At 40.4% G+C, this 23953-nt stretch overlaps 1 protein-coding gene across 1 annotated transcript in view; it reads right to left on the bottom strand.

Annotated features, from left to right (window-relative positions):
- LOC134314753 (elongin-A-like) overlaps positions 1-23953 on the bottom strand; it is a 31751-nt gene that overhangs the window by 5751 nt on the left and 2047 nt on the right. Inside the window, exons 2-7 of the mRNA XM_062995447.1 lie at positions 18091-18147; positions 17883-17995; positions 14555-15233; positions 10135-10237; positions 7961-8119; positions 7733-7843 (exon numbers count right to left, since the gene is read on the bottom strand). Coding sequence (XP_062851517.1) covers positions 7733-7843; positions 7961-8119; positions 10135-10237; positions 14555-15233; positions 17883-17995; positions 18091-18147 — 1222 coding nt within the window. The remainder of the gene's footprint in view (positions 1-7732; positions 7844-7960; positions 8120-10134; positions 10238-14554; positions 15234-17882; positions 17996-18090; positions 18148-23953) is intronic.

The raw sequence follows: 23953 nt of genomic DNA, 5'->3' as shown, positions 1-23953 counted from the left end.
AGTGAGTACACCCCTAAGAGACTACACCCCTAAATGTCCAAATTGAGCACTGCTTGTCATTTTCCCTCCAAAATGTCATGTGACTCGTTAGTGTTACTAGGTCTCAGGTGTGCATAGGGAGCAGGTGTGTTCAATTTAGTAGTACAGCTCTCACACTCTCTCATACTGGTCACTGAAAGTTCCAACATGGCACCTCATGGCAAAGAACTCTCTGAGGATCTTAAAAGACGAATTGTTGTGCTACATGAAGATGGCCAAGGCTACAAGAAGATTGCCAACACCCTGAAACTGAGCTGCAGCACAGTTGCCAAGATCATCCAGCGTTTTAAAAGAGCAGGGTCCACTCAGAACAGACCTCGCGTTGGTCATCCAAAGAAGCTGAGTGCACGTGCTCAGCGTCACATCCAACTGCTGTCTTTGAAAGATAGGCGCAGGAGTGCTGTCAGCATTGCTGCAGAGATTGAAAAGGTGGGGGGGTCAGCCTGTCAGTGCTCAGACCATACGCCGCACACTACATCAAATTGGTCTGCATGGCTGTCACCCCAGAAGGAAGACTCTTCTGAAGTCTCTACACAAGAAAGCCCGCAAACAGTTTGCTGAAGACATGTCAACAAAGGACATGGATTACTGGAACCATGTCCTATGGTCTGATGAGACCAAGATTAATTTGTTTGGTTCAGATGGTCTCAAGCATGTGTGGTGGCAATCAGGTGAGGAGTACAAAGATAAGTGTGTCATGCCTACAGTCAAGCATGGTGGTGGGAATGCCATGGTCTGGGGCTGCATGAGTGCAGCAGGTGTTGGGGAGTTACATTTCATTGAGGGACACATGAACTCCAATATGTACTGTGAAATACTGAAGCAGAGCATGATCCCCTCCCTCCGGAAACTGGGTCGCAGGGCAGTGTTCCAGCATGATAATGACCCCAAACACACCTCTAAGACGACCACTGCTTTATTGAAGAGGCTGAGGGTAAAGGTGATGGACTGGCCAAGCATGTCTCCAGACCTAAACCCAATAGAACATCTTTGGGGCATCCTCAAGCGGAAGGTGGAGGAGCGCAAAGTCTCGAATATCCGCCAGCTCCGTGATGTCGTCATGGAGGAGTGGAAAAGCATTCCAGTGGCAACCTGTGAAGCTCTGGTAAACTCCATGCCCAGGAGAGTTAAGGCAGCTCTGGGAAATAATGGTGGCCACACAAAATATTGACACTTCAGGAACTTTCACTAAGGGGTGTACTCACTTTTGTTGCCGGTGGTTTAGACATTAATGGCTGTATATTGAGTTATTTTGAGGGAAGAATAAATTTACACTGTTATATAAGCTGCACACAGACTACTTTTCATTGTGTCAAAGTGTCATTTTGTCAGTGTTGTCCCATGAAAAGATATACTTAAATATCTGCAGAAATGTGAGGGGTGTACTCACTTTTGTGATACACTGTAGAAGCATGTTCACTAGTGGTCTCAGACTTTGCTCAGCATTGTATACATTTTTTATATCATGGAAAAATCCAGTGTCCCATCATTCTGGCTTTTTAAACATGTCCTTAGTTATGCTTATAAATACAAATGGTTTTTCATATATATTTATTAAAACAAAGTTAAGACCAGACCAGAGGATTTTAGCACTGGAATGTTTTTCTATTTTATTTTCAGATTTCACCACTACTTATCCCCCCAGATGTTTGTTTGTTTGTTTGTTTGTTAGGATTTTAACGTCATGTTTTACACTCTGGTTACATTCATGACAAAAACAGTAGTCACTCATCACACAAGGTTCATCAGTTCATAAGGTTATATCAAACACAGTCATGGACAATTCTGTATCTCCAATTCATCTCACTTGCATGTTTTTGGACTGTGGGAAGAAACTGGAGCACCCAGACAAAACCCACGCAGACACAGGGAGAACATGCAAACTCCACATATAAAGGACCAGGACCGCCCCACCTGGGGATCGAACCCAGGACCTTCTTGCTGTGAGGCAACAGTGCTAACTGAGCCACCGTGTCGCCCATCCCCTCAGACGCAGTCAATCAAATGTGCATATATGCTCAAAGGGCCGATAGCACCATTGAGGACTCAAACCCCGGATCCCAGCAGTAGTGAGCTAGCGTCAATTACTGCTGTGCCATTTGAGCGCCCATACTGGAATATAAACTATATGGGAAAAAGTATTGGGACACCTGACCATGAGCTTGTTGGGCATCCCATTCCAAAACTATAGGTATTTGTATTAAGTTTCTCCCTCATTCCTTTGTAGCTTTCAAATCATCCACTCTTTTGCAAAAGCCTTTCTACACGACTTTAAAGGGTGTCTTTAGGAATTTGTGCCCATTCAGTAGGGCTGCAAAGATTAGTCGACGTATTCGATAACGTCGACTATAAAAATTTGTCGACGTGGAATTTCATTGTCGACGCGTCGTTATTATTGCAATGCACTAAAGGAACTGCAGGGGGCGCAGCATCGCTTCCATGGCGCGCAGCGGGGAGTTTATGAAGACAGAGAGGCAAAGATAGAGAGACCGAAACTTTCTAAAGTATTTCAGCCAAAATAACCCAAAGAAACGAGCTGGACGCAGACACTACAAAGCAGAGTTAAGGTTTCACACCAGCACTACGGTGAAATGCCTTGCAGCAAAGTTTTTACACCGCTTTGTGCTTTAACCAACGTAGTTAATGTTTGTTATAGCTAGAGTACTTGTCGGAAAACTATTTAAGAGTTCGCTATTTTTCAGGTTTGTTAGCTAGCTAACGCATTAAGTGCAATAGTTAATCAGTCATTTATATGAGTAACGTTATATAACTTAACATCATAGCCTAACGTTACCCTGTCTCGTCTTCCATATTTTTGCTCTCGTTAATGAGAGCACTGATTCTAAATAATAAGCCTCCTCTACTTAATGATAGCTAGTTAGCTCAGCAGATAATTCAGTTAAGATATTTAACCTGTTATGGTTTAGTTGGCATAGCCAGTACACTATTTGTAATAAACTATGATACATAGCCTTCAGTTTGTGATAATTAATACAGCTTTCTCGTTTGCTCTTTCTATTAATAGCACTAAGCAATGGAGTGTGGATGAGAAGAGAAGTTCATGCACCCCTCAAATGGCTGAGGTCTTTACAGACAGCATTCACATGTTTCTCAACGACATGTTATAAATGTTTTTTGACTTCCAGAGTGATAACTTCTGAAACATAACAGTTTCTAATGCTGTCCAAAGCTTTCTTATTAAATTGCATTTTTTTATTGTGATTGTGTATTAATGTTTCAAATCTATTTAATTCAACTATCAAGCTTAAGTTTCATATTCATGTTTCATGGGTCATTATTTTAATTTGATATTGGAACTTAAATAACATAACAGGGCTTTGTTATGTTAAGGCAGAGATGGAGGGTATGACATAAATAATCGTTGACTAGTCGACTAATCGAAAAAAATAATCGTCAGATTATTCGACTACTAAAATAATCGTTAGTTGCAGCCCTACCATTCAGTCTATAGAGCCAGTGAGGTCTGATATAAGAAGAGAAGGCCTGACTCACAATTTAAGTTTAATTCATCTTAAGTGTTGGGTTGAGACCAGGGCTTTGTGTAGGCAACTGGAACTCCATTGCACACAACTGGTAAAACTATGGCTTTATAGACCTTGCTTTATAATCAGAGGAATAGTCATGCTGTAACAATGGATGTGACAGAAACAACTAAATTCAAACTTTAGAAGAGATGTCCACATACTTTTGGCCATATAGGTCATTAAATAAAAACAGCAGTGGTTAAATACTTGTTTCTCCTCACCGTTCTAAATATGAACAACAAATTAGATCAGCTTGGTAAAACTCACCTCACAAACTCCTCACTAATCACCACACTGTTCCCCACTAATCTTAATAATCCACAAACCCTTACTTCATTAGCAAGTAGAAGCAGCTGTTAAATACCAAGTAAAGTGGCGATGCTAACAAGGATCTTGTAAAGGAGTCACAACCTAAAGGTCATGCAGCAGTGGAGGCATTTGGCTGACAGCTGAATGTATGCCAGAGTGCCACATGCTACACTTTCAGGGTGAGATAAGAGTTTAAGTGCAGCATAGTCTCCTGCAATATAAAACTTCCTCTCAGGATTGTTCTGTTAACCACATGCTCTCTGACAGAAATTCATTTCTCATTGACCACCTCTTTAGGATTGCAGGGGGTCCTGTCCTGCATCACCCAAACAAACAAGATTCAAGGCAGGACACCAGTCCGTGACAGAGCATCACACACACACCCTCTCATTCACACCTAGGGCTGATTTTGATAACAAAAGCCACCAACTGCATGTCTGTGGGACAAAAGCAAATCACCTGGATGATACTGAAAGAAAATGCTAATCAACTTACAAGACACCCCAGTGCCAGTAATCTTTATCAGGCATCGAAACTAGCTAGGGGATAATATAAAAATGAAGATAACTGGTAATAATTAGATGTTTAAAGTGTTAATGTATTCTTTCATATAGCCGACCAGCCTTTCGACCGGTGAAGGCAGAGCTGGATTCGAAACGACGCTCCTTCGAAATCCAGCCCTGGTTGCAGCGCGTGTTTTTACCGCTGCGCCACCTGAGTGGCTGTTAATGTATTCTTAAAGATTATATACAATGTGAGCAATCCTTTGGTGACCTTAGTATACCCACAATTTTTCCAACAAGCCTGCACATGAGGTCTACAACAATACCTATAGTCATGGTGGTTTTACTATACTTACAGTCTATTCAGTACAGTAGTATGTTGTCTGGATGCAAATGAGGCAGCTGCATGGAGATTTATGGATGTATAGTTTTAGAAGAAGTAGGTAGCTAAATGTAAGTCCACTTTGGAGCTTAAAAGCTAATAAATAAATAGAAATCAATGTTCAAAATGCCATTTTTTATTAATTTTTTCCCTTTTTCTCCCACTTTAGCGCATCCAATTCCTGCCCGTCAATCATCCTCTCACTAATGCTGGTCCCTGCTCCTGATTGGGGCGGACGAGGCTGCTCCACGCCCCCTCCGACACGTGCACAGCAATCGAACATCTTATCACCTACACTTGACGAGTGCAGTACAGCGCTGTGCACGGAGGGCCACACCCTCTACCGCACTCCTTTCCCATCTCCGTGCAGGCGCCACCAGCCAGCAGAGGTCGTAATCGCACCAGTCTGAGAGACCCGCACCAGTCCCCACCCGACTTAATCCCACCCCTAACAGGCCAATCGTTGTTCATGTGGCCACTCAGCCTCAGACGGCAGACAGAGCTGAGATTCGATATGATGTATTCGAGATCTTAGCTCTGGTGAACAGCGTGTGTTTTTACCGCTGCGCCACCTGAGCAGCTTAAATGCCAATTTTGTTTGCAAACTGACACATTGCACAATTCAGCATCTCAAAAATACAGTATTTTCAAAGAAAATGTCTAAGTTGTCCAATGCTTTCCACATTTGGATGGCCTAGCAGTATATTACTCTAGCCTGCCACCACTGGGATCCAGAGTTCCAATCCCACCGGTACTATTAGCCAATCGTGCGTCTACCTACAAACATGACTGGCTATAGCGATGAAGAAGGTGTCCTGTCTGGGGTGTGCTACATTGTGCCCAGTAACACTGGGGAAGCCTAACCCACCTGGGGAAGTTTTACCACCACCACTAGGATGGTGGTGGTAAAACATGGAAATAAGATGAATCAGGCTAAGTCATTAGCAATGCAAAATGATCACATTTGCCAACAAACAGCATAAAAAGAGGGCAAAGCAAATTCCAAAGGTTTTACATAAAAAACAGGGATAAACTTTGTGTTCAAATTAGCAGATCCAAAACTTCACTCAGTATTCATCTTAAAATCCTTTAAAAAAGGCTAAAGATGGAACATTTTTGGACTGGCCCTCAGTCACCTGACTTGAAAATCTGTTGGTAGATTGTAAACATGCTGTACATGCAACACGGTTCAACACTATGTCTGAACTGGAAGCTTTTGGCAGGTAAAGTAAGTAAAAATTCTTGATTTTGACATTGATCAGGGAAGCTACTAAGAGGCTAAATGCAACTTTGAAGGACTTTAAAGTCTGTATAGCTGAAACTTGTTGGTCTGTGCATGTGACAAAAACCTACAAGCTTCACACAAAGCTGACCTTTATGGCAGGGTGGCAAGAAAAAATGCTCCCAAACAAGTGCTTTGCTATAAGACTTTAAAGATTGAAATGACATTCAGCAAAAGTTTATGGTCAGATGAGACCACATTTGAACTTTCTGAACTGAACTCCAAGCCGTATGTTTGGAGAAAACCGAACACAGCACAACATGCATACAAAAATACAGCGTGAAGACATACACTGATCAACCATAACATTAAAACCACCTCCTCGTTTCTACACTCACTGTCTGTTTTATCAGCTCCACTTACCATATAGAAGCACTTTGTAGTTCTACAATTACTGACTGTAGTCCATCTATTTCTCTACATACTTTTTTAGCCTGCTTACACCCTGTTCTTTAGTGGTCAGGACCACCACAAAGCAGGTAGTATTTAGATAGTGTGTTAGTGTGTGTTGTGCTGGTATGAGTGGATCAGGCACAGCACCACTGCTGGAGTGTTTAAATACCGTGTCCACTCACTGTCCATTCTATTAGACACTCCTACCTAGTTGGTCCACCTTGTAGATGTAAAGTCAGAGATGATCGCTCATCTATTGCTGCTGTTTGAGTTGGTCATCTTCTAGACCATCATCAGTGGTCACAGGATGCTGCCCACAGGGTGCTGTTGGCTGGATATTTTTGGTTGGTGAACTATTTTCAGTCCAGCAGTGACAGTGAGGTGATCCACTCATACCAGCACAACACACACTAACACACCACCACCATGTCAGTGTCACTGCAGTGCTGAGAATCATCCACCACCTAAATAATACCTGCTCTTTAGTGGTCCTGGGAGAGTCCTGACCATTGAAGAACAGCATGAAAGGGGGATAACAAAGCATGCAAAGTGTTTCTATATGGTAAGTGAAGCCAATAAAATGGACATTGAGTGTAGAAACAAGAAGGTGGTTTTAATGTTATGGCTGATCTGTGTATTTCAGGAAAAACTGACCATTTTAAAGGGGTATGAAGATTTTCTTTAGACAATAAACCAGTCAGCTACAGTTTTAGTGTCAAAGCTCATGCAAGTACAGCCATAAAGCCTCAAAGCTCACAGCCTTTGCATTCAGGTTGATTAGTGATGGGATTGGAATGAGTTTATACCTCCAGACCATACAGCCTGTTGTCTCCCTCATGCTTTGAACAATTCCAAGAGTAACAGCATTACCATTTTGTGCACATTGTGTTCTGACAGGTTCTTGCAGTATTAATGAATAATTAATCTTCTGTTGCTTATTAACTATTCATTTGGGTTCCTTTTAGTTACAAATTTGACCTTTAAATAGTTTGCACAATCAAGTCTTAGCTGATAAACCGTAGATAAAATATCTGCCAAATGACTAAATGTAAATCTAACTTTAGACTGTTTTTCTAAAGGCTAAGAGTTCCAATCCTAGATCTGTCAAACTGGCACAGTTGAGCCCTTGAGGGAGTCCCTTAGCCATCCACTGCTCAGCTCATCTGCCAAGGGAAAACATCATTTCATGTAAATGTTAGTGTTACATGGTAGTTTCAGGCAGAATTAAGATCAGATGCTAGCATTATTTCCAGTTGAATTCACATCAACATTTGGTTACGTCTCGCTCTTACAGGATTGCACTCTTCGATTCGCAGCAACTGCTCTGGCGTACAGCGCTCCAGCACAGGCTCCAAAATTTCAAATGGAACACCTCCAATTTCATACAGCACTACAGAGAAAGAAAGAAAAAATCAAGTCATGTAAACGAAGTAAAAAGTCAGAAATACTAGACATCATTCAAACAACTTGGGATAAGAAGCCAAGTCGGTTATCGAGGAACACTCACAATCAATGTTGTTCTGTAAGGTCCGGATGCATTGCTGATACAGCGTCATCATGGTGGGAAGATACGCAGTCTTACTTCCAGAGTACACCAGCATCTTTTTATTCATCCGCTGACCAGTAAACACAGGGGCTTCACAAACATCTGCGGTCTTCTCTTCAACTGCAAGACCCAAACTTCAGGGTTTAAATCTGTAAACATGCTGTGTAATCTTGTGATTGCTTTCTGAACGTTTTATTTGTAAAGGAAATGGCATTTTGTAGTAGCTTTAAAAAATCCAACTCAAATACTTTTAATGTAATACAGTATAATGCAACTCGTAGTTTGTAAAGCCATATTGATTTGTGGAAGTTATCCTGAGCATGGTACTGTCCAAATTTCTCTTGTAAATGGCTTTCATGGTAAATAATATAACCATTCAGTAATACATTTCCATTTGAAATAAATACATATACTGTTGCGAATGACAAAATGATTCCAGATCATATAACCATTCATTTATGAAGCAAAGTTTTCCAACAGCCATATCAGTTTTGTAAATTTTAATCACAAACTTTATTTAATTGGTAAACCAATTTACCTAATTGAACACAGCCAGGCTATAAGACTGTAAAAAAAACAGTATTAAAATGTTTTTTTAGAGAGGCCAAGAACTGCTTCAAACCCAATAGCAATCCAGTTATGCAAAAAAATGTAAGCTTATTTTTAGATGCAATCAATGCTGCTAAAGGTGGTGAAACTGCTCATTAAGTTCGGAGGCAATTATTTTTTCATGGGGTGATTTTATATGGTTGATCAATAACTAATTATTGCTGTAACTGAGTTACTTTTATGCCATATTTTATGATCCAATGTTATTTAGTAAAACAATTATGAAACAACAAAGACAGTTTAGGGGACAAGCACAACTACATGCAAAAAACTAGTCCTAAAAAAGAAATAGTACACAATTACATTGACCCAAAAAACGTACAGTGCATAAAGTATGCCGTTAATGTTTGATGCTTAACATTTGCTTTAAATTTGCATAAACTTTCTACACTTAATAATAATATGAACAATGTTAATATGTTAATTTAGCACAAATAAACCAATAAAAGACTAATAGTGAAACCTTAAACACAAGTATGTGTAGATATTAACAGTAAAAAAAAAAAAAAGACAAGCTCTGGTGACACAGTGGTCTATTATGTTTGCTCACCACTGCTGGGATCCAGGTTTGAATCTCAGTGGTGCTATCAGCTTGCCGGGCATCGACAGACATGATTCATGTCTGAAGGGGGAATCGGAGGTGTATGGCCAAAGTCCTGCGATGAACTGGCACTTTGTACAGGGTATTCCTGCCTTGCACCCAGTGTTTCCTGGTGAAACTTGGCCCTCTGCAACCCTGACAGGGATAAAGTTGTTAATAAACAAAAGAAAGACACCGCTCAGGTGGCGCACCAGAGCTGGGATTTCAAATACATCGTATCGAATCTCAGCTCTGCCATCCAGCTGGGAGACTTCGGAAATAATGCTGATCAGGGTGTGGCTCTCCGTGCACAAGGCTGATCCGCATATGAACTCATCTCGTGCAGGTGAAAAGAGGCAGTCGGTACTGCACGTGTCGGAGGGGGACGTGTGTCAGTTGCGAAGCTCCTCAGTCAGCGGTGGAGGGTTGTATCGGTAGAGGTGAAACGTAATGCAATCAGGGTAATTGGATACGACTAGATTAGGGGAGAAAATGGGGGGGGGGGGGGGTGTGGAGAAAAAGAGATGGGAAAAAAATACAAATAAAAAAATAAGACATTTGTACCTTAAAATAATAAATTAAATGACAATAACCCACCTCCTCTGCTTCAGAACTACTTTCAGCCTTTCTATATGATCAAAGCAGTGTTTGATTAACAAATGATAAGCCTCCCCATGTGTTCTAAATCTGCTAGATTTACTGGACAATGGTTGCTGACTTATATTAATTCATTCTGATAGTTGCCATCTACCGTCTTCAGTCAGTCTGGAGACCAAAAGGCTCTTGCTAAAACTTTCTTTAGGTTCTTATTAGAAAAAAAACATTATTAATCAAATTGTATTGAATGTTTTGGAGCCTTTGGTGTATTAAAAAAAAAAAAAAAAATCACATGATTTACACATTACAAGGATACAACCTTTTAAGCTCTACGGTAACAATACCTCACCTCTCTTATCCATGAAATCCCGATGCTGAGAAAAATCCTCATCCTCTGGTAAAATTGTAGGCAAAGGAACCTTCAGTAGGTCCATCACATTTGGCTTTGGGGCCTGAGAAGTAAAATTCAACCATTTAATTTAAATCCGCAATATGTAACTATATACATTCAGTATATACAGTATATATATATACAAAAATATATTTTATTTATACAAGAAAAATACACTGAGATCTTTGAGATCTTTATCAGTGGTCACAGGACACGGCCCACGGGGCGCTGTTGGCTGGATATATTTTTGGTTGGTGGACTATTCTTAGTCCAGCAGTGACAGTGAGGTGTTTAAAAACTCCAGCAGCGCTACTGTGTCTTATCCATTCATACCAGCACAACACACACTAACACACCACCACCATGTCAGTGTCACTACCTACTCTGTAGTGGTCCTGTGGGGTCCTGATCATTAAAGAACAAGGTAAAAGCAGGCTAAAAAGTATGCAGAGTAACAGATGGACTACAGTCAGTAATTGTAGAACTACAAAGTGCTTCTATATGGTAAGTGGAGCTGATAAAATGGACAGTGAGTGTAGAAACAAGGAGGTGGTTTTAATGTTCTATTTGTCAAAAAACAAATGCTTTTTCCTTCAGATATAAATACAAAACCAACAGGAGGTCAATCTTAAATTAATATTTGTACTGGAAAAGTATAAAATTAAAATAAAGCAAAAAAAAAGTTTGGGCATTTTGTAAAAGGCAATAAAAACAACAATACGTGACCTAAAAATTAACTTTCATTCAGCTGAAAAAACTATGAAGAAATTACGTTTAATGTTTCAGCAGACCAATTTACATATATTGTGTAAATATAAACACATTTTAAATTTGATTCCTTTTGTCAGTATTGGTGCTCCACAAAGGTGTGTACTCGCCCCACTACTTTTTTCTCTCTACTCCAATGACTGCATCTCTAAGGACCCTTCTGTTAAACTCCTAAGGTTTGCAGATGACACTACGGTCAATGGACTCAGGGTGGATGAGGCTTCATATCAGTGGGAGGTTAAACGGCTGGTGCAGTCACGACTGTGTAGATGACTGTGAACTTCAGGAAACACCCTTCAGCACTGCTCCCTCTCAAAATATCCAACAATCCGGTGTCAATCATGGAGTCCTTCAAGTATCTGGGCACTACTGACCTGAAGCAGAGGCCTAACATCAACTCCATGCTCAAAAAGTCCCAGAGGGTGTACTTTATGCAGCAAATGAGGAAAATGAGTATGTCATAAGAGCTGTTGAGCCAGTTCCACACTGTGGTCATTAGGTCCATCCTGTATACATCCATCATAGTCTGGTTCAGGGCAGTCACAAAACAGGAAGAGCAACAAAAGACAGATGTAAAAAATCACTGCTGCTCTTCTGTCCAGCCTCCAGGACTTGTAATCTTCAAACTCTGCGGAAAAATCACTGCAGATTCCTTGCTCCCCGTCACAACCTTCTTCAACTCCTACCCTCTGACAGACGCTGCAGATCCCAGATTACTAAGAGTATCAGACACCGGAGCAGTTTCTATCCTCATGCCATTAACCTCATAAATAGCTGACCAGTAATAGTATCTGCTAGTCTATAGCTACTTCTGTTTTTATCCACATAGTTATTACACCCTACTTCGAACCCATAACACTGTATAGTACAGTTTCAATAACTACAATACAGTGCACACTACAGTTTGGACTACCACACACAATTATGTATATAGCTTGTCACTACATACTCTGTAGCATGCTTGTATAATTTTTGTGTTTGAAACATCATCTTTATATGTTATTGGCCATATATGGTCTGCTTACTGCTTGCATACTGCATATAACTGATATGTACATTGTATGTATATTGCATATAATACTAGAGAGACACCATAAGCTGAAAAATAAAACCTTGTGCGTCAACAAATCTGATTCTTATTTTAAGAGAGGTGTCAGACGCTATAACGAAACCAATGACTACAGATTTTCAAGACAAAAAGCTGTTTAACATGGATATTTGTGAACAAAACTTGTGTATGTGTATATATATATATATATTGTGTATGTATATATATATATATATATATTGACAAATAGAACATTAAATATATATATATATATACTGTATATGTATATACATACACTGGTGCTGGTCATAAAATTAGAATATCATGAAAAAGTTGATTTATTTCAGTAATTCCATTCAAAAAGTGAAACTTGTATATTATATTCATTCATTACACACAGACTGATATATTTCAAATGTTTATTTCTTTTAATGTTGATGATTATAACTGACAACTAATGAAAACCCCAAATTCAGTATCTCAGAAAATTTGAATATTGTGACAAGGTACAATATTGAAGACACCTGGTGCCACACTCTAATCAGCTAATTAACTCAAAACACCTGCAAAGGCCTTTAAATGGTCTCTCAGTCTAGTTCTGTAGGCTACACAATCATGGGGAAGACTGCTGACTTGACAGTTGTCCAAAAGACGACCATTGACACCTTGCACAAGGAGGGCAAGACACAAAAGGTCATTGCTAAAGAGGCTGGCTGTTCACAGAGCTCTGTGTCCAAGCACATTAATAGAGAGGCAAAGGGAAGGAAAAGATGTGGTAGAAAAAAGTGTACAAGCAATAGGGATAACCGCACCCTGGAGAGGATTGTGAAACAAAACCCATTCAAAAATGTGGGGCAGATTCACAAAGAGTGGACTGCAGCTGGAGTCAGTGTTTCAAGAACCACCACGCACAGACGTATGCAAGACATGGGTTTCAGCTGTCGCATTCCTTGTGTCAAGCCACTCTTGAACAAGAGACAGCGTCAGAAGCGTCTCGCCTGGGCTAAAGACAAAAAGGACTGCTGAGTGGTCCAAAGTTATGTTCTCTGATGAAAGTAAATTTTGCATTACCTTTGGAAATCAAGGTCCCAGAGTCTGGAGGAAGAGAGGAGAGGCACAGAATCCACGTTGCTTGAGGTCCAGTGTAAAGTTTCCACAGTCAGTGATGGTTTGGAGTGCCATGTCATCTGTTGGTGTTGGTCCACTGTGTTTTCTGAGGTCCAAGGTCAACCAGGAAGTTTTAGAGCACTTCCTGCTGCTGACCAACTTTCTGGAGATGCAGATTTCATTTTCCAACAGGACTTGGCACCTGCACACAGTGCCAAAGCTACCAGTACCTGGTTTAAGGACCATGGTATCCCTGTTCTTAATTGGCCAGCAAACTCGCCTGACCTTAACCCCATAGAAAATCTATGGGGTATTGTGAAGAGGAAGATGCGATACGCCAGACCCAACAATTCAGAAGAGCTGAAGGCCACTATCAGAGCAACCTGGGCTCTCATAACACCTGAGCAGTGCCACAGACTGATGGACTCCATGCCACGCCGCATTGCTGCAGTAATCCAGGCAAAAGGAGCCCCAACTAAGTATTGAGTGCTGTACATGCTCATACTTTTCATCTTCATACTTTTCAGTTGGCCAACATTTCTAAAAATCCTTTTTTGTATTGGTCTTAAGTAATATTCTAATTTTCTGAGATACTGAATTTGGGGTTTTCATTAGTTGTCAGAATCATCAACATTAAAAGAAATAAACATTTGAAATATATCAGTCTGTGTGTAATGAATGAATATAATATACAAGTTTCACTTTTTGAATGGAATTACTGAAATAAATCAACTTTTTCATGATATTCTAATTTTATGACCAGCACCAGTATATACTGATCAGCCATAACATTAAAACCACCTCCTTGTTTCTACACTTACTGTCCATTTTATCAGCTCCACTTACCATATAGAAGCACTTTGAAGCTCTACAATTACTGACTGTAGTCCATCTATTTCTCTACATACTTTTTTTAGCCTGCTTTCACCTTGTACTTTAATGGTCAGGACCACCACAGGACCACCACAGAGCAGGTATTATTTAGCATGCAGAGAAACAGATGGACAACAGTCAGTAATTGTAGAACTACAAAGTGCTTCTATATGGTAAGTGGAGCTGATAAAATGGACAGTAAGTGTAGAAACGGAGGTGGTTTTAATGTTTTATAAATAAATAAATCTACACTTAATCACACAATGATGTCAAAACATATGTTCACACTCTCAAAAATTAATTACAAATCAAATTAGTCATCAGGTGTACCCTTTGCTTTATCCTTTAGTTGTGCCTTTCTTTAAAGTATTGGGGGGAAAAGATCTGATATAATGATAAATAATATTTAGTGAAAAATTCAAAAAAAAAAATTTCACTTTATCACTATGGGTGATTAAGTGTGAACTGATTGGTAATAACTGAAATGATATCCATTCAATATCACTCAGTGAATGCATACATATTTTTTCCTAAACAGTTTGCTTTTCCTTTACATACAACTGTACTGTATATAATCCTTACCAATGTAGGTAGTGCTTCTGTTACAGGACTGCTTGACTTCCTGCTTGAGGAATGCTGTTTGACGAACTCGTTTTGGTCAGGTTTGAGACCTTTCAGGTCCTTTGCATTACATGATTTCTTCTTTCGCTTGGGGGCCTCGAGATCATAACTCAAGTATTCCTCAAAGGACATGGATGGCACTTCAAAGTCATCATTTTCAATGTCCTTTTCTTTCCTTTTCTTCCCTTGATTGTCTTTTCTCCCTACATCTCGACTCTGAATGAAATCTTCTTTTATAGAGTCAGGTTTTCGTTTTGTGGACATACTGGATCTATGCTTATTTGTTATATCAGAAACTTTTTTAAGTCTGCCTTCTTTAGGCTCAGAGTGGTGGTAACTGGTTGATTTTTCAATTGACTGGACAGAGTTCTTAGAAGTCTGCAACACAAGGTCCACAGGGTCTTTCTTTGTACTATCCTTATTTTCAGAATCAGTGCCGTCTCTCAGTTTGCTAGTGCTTGGTTTTACTTTACTTTTAGCATCCAGATCCCTTGATGGTTTGTATTCAGGACCAAAATCTTCATGTTTGTTATTCCGTTCAGGTGAGGTCCTTTTTGAAGCCTGACTCTCTTCTTCTTCATTCATTTGTTCACTTTCTGGCTTTGCTGGTTCCTTTAGCGAGGGAGGGTGAGGCTGCACACTACTTAAAAAAGAATACACAAATACAAAATAAGTTTCTGTATTCAGCACACCATAATTTATTTAGTTATGCTAAATGTTTCTTAATAAAATAAATATTAAGAAGCTTAAAGACTTAATCTGAAAAAAAAATGTCCTTTTTGTCACTAGGAGTCTGAACCCACTTGGCAGCATATAATAATAATAATAATAATAATAATATTAATAATAATAATAATAACTTCACCTCTTGGCTGAAAATACATTTTGTAAGGCCATTTCATCTATTTATATAGTTTAAAAACAAGCCCATGATGCTGTTTAACTGTGATTTGCAGTTTTACAGATTCACAGTTTTAGTTTCACACTGACTGTTTTATCTGCTTGACATTTCACCTTGAGTTATTATGACCATTAAACCTAAAAAGTCTGGTTTTTCACACATCATGGCAGCTTTACCCGGTGTATGGTTTTCTACAAAACAGAAGTAAACAATTTTCATTTAGAATACACAAATCCTGGGCGCCCAGGTGGCGCAGCGGGATATTCTGCTAGCACACCAGCACACCAGCACACCAGGTGTTGCCACAGGTCGGCTGGGCGCCATCTGACGGGCATAATTGGCAGTGCCTGCAGCAGATACTAATTGTCCACCGGATCTGCAGGGTGGGGACCGGACTATGTGTGCGTGGGTGTGTCTTCATACGCTGTGTGAGGACCCTGATTGGCGGAAGAGACACCTGTGCAGAAAGCAGGTGTGAGAAGAGGAGGGCTGTGCACGTGTCGAAAGAGGCGTGTACAGCGACGTGCTCTCCTTGGAAGCAATCTGGTATCTGTCAGCAGCGGAAGACAAAATTGAGTGTGCTAAATCGGGAGGAAAATGGGGAGAATATGCAAAAAAATAAAAAATACACAAATCCTATTTTAAGAGAAGTTGGGGTGTTTTGTAAAATGCAATAAAAAAGAATCAGTGATTTGGCTTAGGTCGCCCATGACCCTGTCGCCGGTTTACCACTGTTCCTTCCTTGGACCACTTTTGATAGACACTGACATCTGCAGACCGGGAACACCCCACAAGAGCTGCAGTTTTGGAGATGCTCTGACCCAGTCATCTAGCCATCACAATTTGGCCCTTGTCAAACTCGCTCAAATCCTTACGCTTGTCCATTTTTCAGCTTCTAACAGATCAGCTTTGAGGATAAAATGTTCACTTGCTGCCTTATATATCCCACCCACTAACAGGTGCCGTGATGAAGAGATAATCAGTGTTATTCACTTCACCTGTTATTTGGTCATAATGTTATGCCTGGTCAGTGTATGTGTTATACAAGGTGTATTTTTTTTAATTGTGGTTTGAAGGATTTAAGTTCAACAGTGTTTCTTGAAGACTGAGAGCAATGGGATTAAGTGTTATGAAGAGCGGTTGTAATTCTACATCCTTTGGATTCCCACTTTTATTTCTAGCACTTTCTAGGCATGATTTCTGCTGCAAGATTCGTTTCTTTTTAATCATACTTTCTATATTTGTGATTTGTATTTGGTTTATTGGGACTGACATTCAGCCAGTGCCTTCTGGGGACTTATGGTAAGTAGGAGCCAAAGTATTGTTTGTTGGAATTGAAATACCTACAGTCTATCCTATTCCTCAAACACCTGGATCTCTTTCTTCCCATTACAGGTCGCAGCTCACAGCAAACAAGCCACCCCCATTTGTCGTTTACCATCAGCAAGGGGGAAAGTGCTGGGGACCTGCTTTACCCCGGGTCCCCACAGGGGCTATATCGCCACAAAATAAATTACTTTAATAAAACAATATAAGCTTTAGGGGACCATAAGGAAGTTTTGTTTGTTTATTAGGATTTTAACGTCATGTTTTACACTTTGGTTACATTCATGACAAGAATTGTAGTTACTCATTACACAAGGTTAATCAGTTCACAAGGTTATATCGAACACAGTCCTGGACAAATTAGTGTCTCCAATTCACCTCACTTGCATGTCTTTGGACTGTGGAAGGAAACCGGAGCACCTGGAGGAAACCCACATGGACAGGGGGAGAACATGCAAACTCCACACAGAAAGGACCCAGACCGCCCCACCTGGGGATCAAACCCAGGACCATAACAAAGTGAGACTACTGCCAGCGTTAGGAAACTTGGATGGCAGGAACTTACTTTTTAATATGATTCATAGATTACATCACTTAATCCATTTGAGACAGTGCATTTATATATAGGGCGGCATGGTAGCTTAGTGGGTAGCACTGCCGCCTCACAGCAAGAAGGTCCTGGGCTTGATTCCCAGGTGGGGCGGTCCAGGTCCTTTCTGTGTGCAGTATGCATGTTCTCCCCGTGTCTGCATGGGTTTCCTCCAGGAGCTCCGGTTTCCTCCCACAGTCCAAAGACATGCAAGTGAGGTGAATTGGAGATACAAAATTGTCCATGACTGTGTCTGATATTAAACTTGTGAACTGATGAGCCTTGTGTAATGAGTAACTACTGTTTCTGTCATGAATGTAACCAAAGACGTTAAAATCCTAATAAACAAACAAACAAACAGCATTTATATATAACCCGCTCATAAATACTATTCGAGTAATCTGCCCAGCTCTGTAATACCATTACATTTTTAAAAATAGTCTTAAACATGATTACTTGATAGGATATGTTACCATGAGGGATCTTTCGGAACCAGTTTTTTCCATTGATGTACTAACGATTTAGCAATTTCACCGGCATCATCATGCTTGCGAAAGGAGTTCACAACTTTACCAATTCCAGTCTCCTAAATAAATGATACAATTGTGTTAGTCACAAAACACACACGAACTAAATAGCACCTTGTGTTTACAATTTTCGATATAGAGAATTGCCTCTTACAGCCAGAATATCAAGGGTAATGTCCAGTTCTTGAAGCTTTTTTAAAGTTTTTAGCAGCTGAAATATAAAACACACAAATATAAATACATATAAATATAAAGACATAATGACTAAGCTACAACCCCAAATCAGAAAAAGTTGGGACAGTAAGGAAAATGCAAATAAAATAAAAATGCAGTGTTCCTTACATTTACTTTCACTTTTATTTGATTGCAGACAGAATGAGCCTGAGACGTTTCATGTTTTTCTGCTTAACTGCATTTCAGGCCTGCAATACATTCCAAAAAAAGTTGGGACGGGGCAATTTAGAGCTAGTAATGAGGTGAAAAAACTAAATAATGATGTGATTCCAAACAGGTGATGTTAACAGGTGATTGTAATCATGGTTTGGTACAAAAGCAGCATCCAGGAAAGGCAAAGATGATCAGAGAATCTCCAGATTGTCAACAAATGCGTGAGAAAATTATTGAAATGTTTAAAAACAATGTACCTCAAAGAAAGATTGGAAGATTGGATTTGCATATTTCTCCCTCTACAGTGCATAATATCATTAAATGATTCAAGGAATCGGGAGGAATTTCAGTGTGTAAAGGCCAAGGGCGCAAGCTTAAGCTGAACGCCCGTGATCTTCGATCCCTCAGATGGCACTACATCAAGAACTACCACTCAACAATAGCTGATATAATCACATGAGCAAGGGATTAGTTTGGCAAACCTTTGTCAAGCACAACAATACGGAGTTACATGCACAAATGCCACTTAAAACTTTACTGTGCAAAAAAGAAGCCTTGTGTTAACCATGTCCAGAAGCGGCATCAGCTTCTCTGGGCTCGGAGGCATCTAGGATGGACCCTCACACAGTGGAAACATGTATTGTGGTCAGATGAATCAGCATTCCAGGTCTTTTTTGGGGGAAAAAATAGGACCATCCAGACTGATATCAGTTACCAAGTCCAAAAGTCAGGGTCTGTCATGGTATGGGGCTGTGTCAGTGCCCTTGGCAAAGGTCATTTACACTTCTGTGATGGCAGCATTAATGCAGAAAAGTACACTGAGATGTTAAAGCAACGTATGCTGCCTTCAAGACGTCATCTTTTCCAGGGAAGTCCATGCATTTTTCAACAAGACAATGCAAAACCACATGCTGCACACATTACAAAGGCATGGCTGCGAAAGAAGAGGGTACGGGTACTGGACTGGCCTGTCTGCAGTCCTGATCTGTCCCCAATAGAGAATTTTGAAAGGAAAAATGTAACAACGACCCCGTACTGTTGCACATCTCAAGACATGTTTGCAGGAAGAATGAGACAAAATAAAACCTAAAAAACTAAATCACTTGGTATCCTCAGTGACAAAACGTCTTTTAAGTGTGGTGAAATGGTAAATGCTTTACTGTCCCAACTTTTTTTGGAATGTGTTGCAGGCCTGAAATGCAGGAATGGATGTTTATTAATAAATGAAATGAAGTTGAGCAGACAAAACATAAAAATTCTGCCTGCAATCAAATAAAAGTCAAAGTAAATGTAAGAAACTCTGTGTTTTTTATTATTTGCATTTTCCATGCTGTCCCAACTTTTGCTGATTTGGGGTTGTAGTATAAATGTTTATGTTTATTAATATAGATAATTTACTGGACCTATTTACAGCCATAACTTTCAATCTAACATTAAAAGAATTAGGGCATTTATCATACTCCATTTAAGGAAACACTCCACCAGTTCCACGCTATAAGAAAGCCAGATTGTGTTGACCAAGCAGAAGCAGCAGTCACTATGTATGGCAAAAAGCTACTCCACTGGCAAAGTACTATAATTGGGCAATATCACCACACCCCATAGGTTGCCCAGAGTCTGTGCATGTGCTTACAAAAATCATTTGTGACAAACAAATGTCACAGTTTAAAATAGTCACTGACCTGAAGAAAGATTAAGAAAACTAAACTGTAATCTAAACAAATTAAAGCAGTTTATCAAAATAATACAGAGTAACTTATTGCCTCATGGCTTTTAAATGTTATTCCTCAGATTGACAGCTACGCAAGGGGAAGCACAACTGCAGAAGTATTTTTAGGCCAGGAACACTAATGTCCCAACCCCCATGCCCTGTTGACACTCAGTAGGCCACCTGCATGAGGACAGACTAGAAATCCAACCCTGCATCTTTAACAGCAGCAGTCATTAAAGACGGCCTTGCCGCCTAATAGCTTTAAATTAGTCTCAGCTCAAGATTAGTCCTAATGCTAAACTTTATACAGTTGGTTCAACGTAACAGTTGCATATCAGAAAAATTGGGTGTACATGCCAGTACAGTGGACCCTTGACTTACGAATTTAATTGGTTCCGAAGGGCTGTTCTTAGGTCAAAATATTCATTAGTTAAACCTATTTTTTCCCATAAGAAATCATGTAAACAGAATTAATCCGTGCCAGACCTCCCAAACCACCCCCTTACCTAACCTTTCTAATGTCTTAAATGTTTTTCTTTTGTTATAAATACAATTATATTTGCCCTTAAATCTTAAAATTATAGAATAGACAATCCTGTAATAAACAACAATACACAGTAGTACTGTACAGTACATAAACACACATCACATTATTTTATAAAATGTATCTACCAGAAACAACAATAACTCTCATATTTCTCTATTATTTCCTTTTTTATTTCAATAGCGTTATATTTTGTAGGTGTAATTTCAACAACAAAAAACTGCGCTTCCTCTGCACCTTCTCTGGGGACATTTTAATATTGAATTTTACAAAATATAAAAAACATCGGAAAACACCATCCGCTGTCCGAATGTTCACTCACTATATATATATATATATATATATATACAGTGTATCACAAAAGTGAGTACACCCCTCACATTTCTGCAAATATTTCATTATATCTTTTCATGGGACAACACTATAGACATGAAACTTGGATATAACTTAGAGTAGTCAGTGTACAACTTGTATAGCAGTGTAGATTTACTGTCTTCTGAAAATAACTCAACACACAGCCATTAATGTCTAAATAGCTGGCAACATAAGTGAGTACACCCCACAGTGAACATGTCCAAATTGTGCCCAAATGTGTCGTTGTCACTCCCTGGTGTCATGTGTCAAGGTCCCAGGTGTAAATGGGGAGCAGGGCTGTTAAATTTGGTGTTTTGGGTACAATTCTCTCATACTGGCCACTGGATATTCAACATGGCACCTCATGGCAAAGAACTCTCTGAGGATGTGAGAAATAGAATTGTTGCTCTCCACAAAGATGGCCTAGGCTATAAGAAGATTGCTAACACCCTGAAACTGAGCTACAGCATGGTGGCCAAGGTCATACAGCGGTTTTCCAGGACAGGTTCCACTCGGAACAGGCTTCGCCAGGGTCGACCAAAGAAGTTGAGTCCACGTGTTCGGCGTCATATCCAGAGGTTGGCTTTAAAAAATAGACACATGAGTGCTGCCAGCATTGCTGCAGAGGTTGAAGACGTGGGAGGTCAGCCTGTCAGTGCTCAGACCATACACCGCACACTGCATCAACTCGGTCTGCATGGTCGTCATCCCAGAAGGAAGCTGACGCACAAGAAAGCCCGCAAACAGTTTGCTGAAGACAAGCAGTCCAAGAACATGGATTACTGGAATGCTCTGTGGTCTGACGAGACCAAGATAAACTTGTTTGGCTCAGATGGTGTCCAGCATGTGTGGCGGCGCCCTGGTGAGAAGTACCAAGACAACTGTATCTTGCCTACAGTCAAGCATGGTGGTGGTAGCATCATGGTCTTGGGCTGCATGAGTGTTGCTGGCACTGGGGAGCTGCAGTTCATTGAGGGAAACATGAATTCCAACATGTACTGTGACATTCTGAAACAGCATGATCCCCTCCCTTCGAAAACTGGGCTTCATGGCAGTTTTCCAACAGGATAACGACCCCAAACACAACCTCCAAGATGACAATTGCCTTGAGGGGTGTACTCACTTTTGTGATACACTGTATATATATATATATGAGTACACCCCTCACATTTCTGCAAATATTTCATTATATCTTTTCATGGGACAACACTATAGACATGAAACTTGGATATAACTTAGAGTAGTCAGTGTTCAGCTTGTAAAGCAGTGTAGATTTACTGTCTTCTGAAAATAACTCAACACACAGCCATTAATGTCTAAATAGCTGGCAACATAAGTGAGTACACCCCACAGTGAACATGTCCAAATTGTGCCCAAAGTGTCAATATTTTGTGTGACCACCATTATTATCCAGCACTGCCTTAACTCTCCTGGGCATGGAATTCACCAGAGCTGCACAGGTTGCTACTGGAATCCTCTTCCACTCCTCCATGATGACATCACGGAGCTGGTGGATGTTAGACACCTTAAACTCCTCCACCTTCCACTTGAGGATGCGCCACAGGTGCTCAATTGGGTTTAGTCCATCACCTTTACCTTCAGCTTCCTCAGCAAGGCAGTTGTCATCTTGGAGGTTGTGTTTGGGGTCGTTATCCTGTTGGAAAACTGCCATGAGGCCCAGGTTTCGAAGGGAGGGGATCATGCTCTGTTTCAGAATGTCACAGTACATGTTGGAATTCATGTTTCCCTCAATGAACCGCAGCTCCCCAGTGCCAGCAACACTCATGCAGCCCAAGACCATGATGCTACCACCACCATGCTTGACTGTAGGCAACCTGTTTGCTGGCTTTCTTGTGCGTCAGCTTCCTTCTGGGATGACGACCATGCAGACCGAGTTGATGCAGTGTGCGGTGTATGGTCTGAGCACTGACAGGCTGACCTCCCATGTCTTCAACCTCTGCAGCAATGCTGGCAGCACTCATGTGTCTATTTTATAAAGCCAACCTCTGGATATGACGCCGAACACGTGGACTCAACTTCTTTGGTCGACCCTGGCGAAGCCTGTTCCGAGTGGAACCTGTCCTGGAAAACCGCTGTATGACCTTGGCCACCATGCTGTAGCTCAGTTTCAGGGTGTTAGCAATCTTCTTATAGCCCAGGCCATCTTTGTGGAGAGCAACAATTCTATTTCTCACATCCTCAGAGAGTTCTTTGCCATGAGGTGCCATGTTGAATATCCAGTGGCCAGTATGAGAGAATTGTACCCAAAACACCAAATTTAACAGCCCTGCTCCCCATTTACACCTGGGACCTTGACACATGACACCAGGGAGGGACAACGACACATTTGGGCACAATTTGGACATGTTCACTGTGGGGTGTACTCACTTATGTTGCCAGCTATTTAGACATTAATGGCTGTGTGTTGAGTTATTTTCAGAAGACAGTAAATCTACACTGCTATACAAGCTGTACACTGACTACTCTAAGTTATATCCAAGTTTCATGTCTATAGTGTTGTCCCATGAAAAGATATAATGAAATATTTGCAGAAATGTGAGGGGTGTACTCACTTTTGTGATACACTGTATATACTGTATATATATATATATATATATATATAGAGAGAGAGAGAGAGAGAGAGAGAGAGAGAGAGAAGCTCGGAGTTAACTTGTTTGTGACGTCACGTGTTTCGCTAATTTTGGTTCGTAATCCGAAATTTGTTTGTACTTTAAGTTGAAAAAGATCATTCGTAACCCAAAATGTTCGTATGGTAAACCGTTCGTAATTCAAGGGTCTACTGTATTTGGTAGGAACACATAATCTGTTATTTTAGGATTGCTAACTGACTGGTAATCCTATGACTGGTGGTAAAGTAGTGCAGCTGGTATACCAGTCCCCACAAAGCACCATGGGTAACAAGGGACTGGGCTCAAGCCTCACCACCCGTCAATGTGAGTTTGTATGTTTTGTATGATCTACCCATGTCCATGTGGATTTTCTCTGGGTGGTTATTCCCCA

The sequence above is a fragment of the Trichomycterus rosablanca genome, chromosome 5 (assembly GCF_030014385.1).
Source record: "Trichomycterus rosablanca isolate fTriRos1 chromosome 5, fTriRos1.hap1, whole genome shotgun sequence".
Taxonomy (NCBI): Eukaryota; Metazoa; Chordata; class Actinopteri; order Siluriformes; family Trichomycteridae; genus Trichomycterus; species Trichomycterus rosablanca.
Note: the sequence above shows the minus strand (reverse complement) of the source record. Positions and strands in the feature narration are given on the sequence as shown.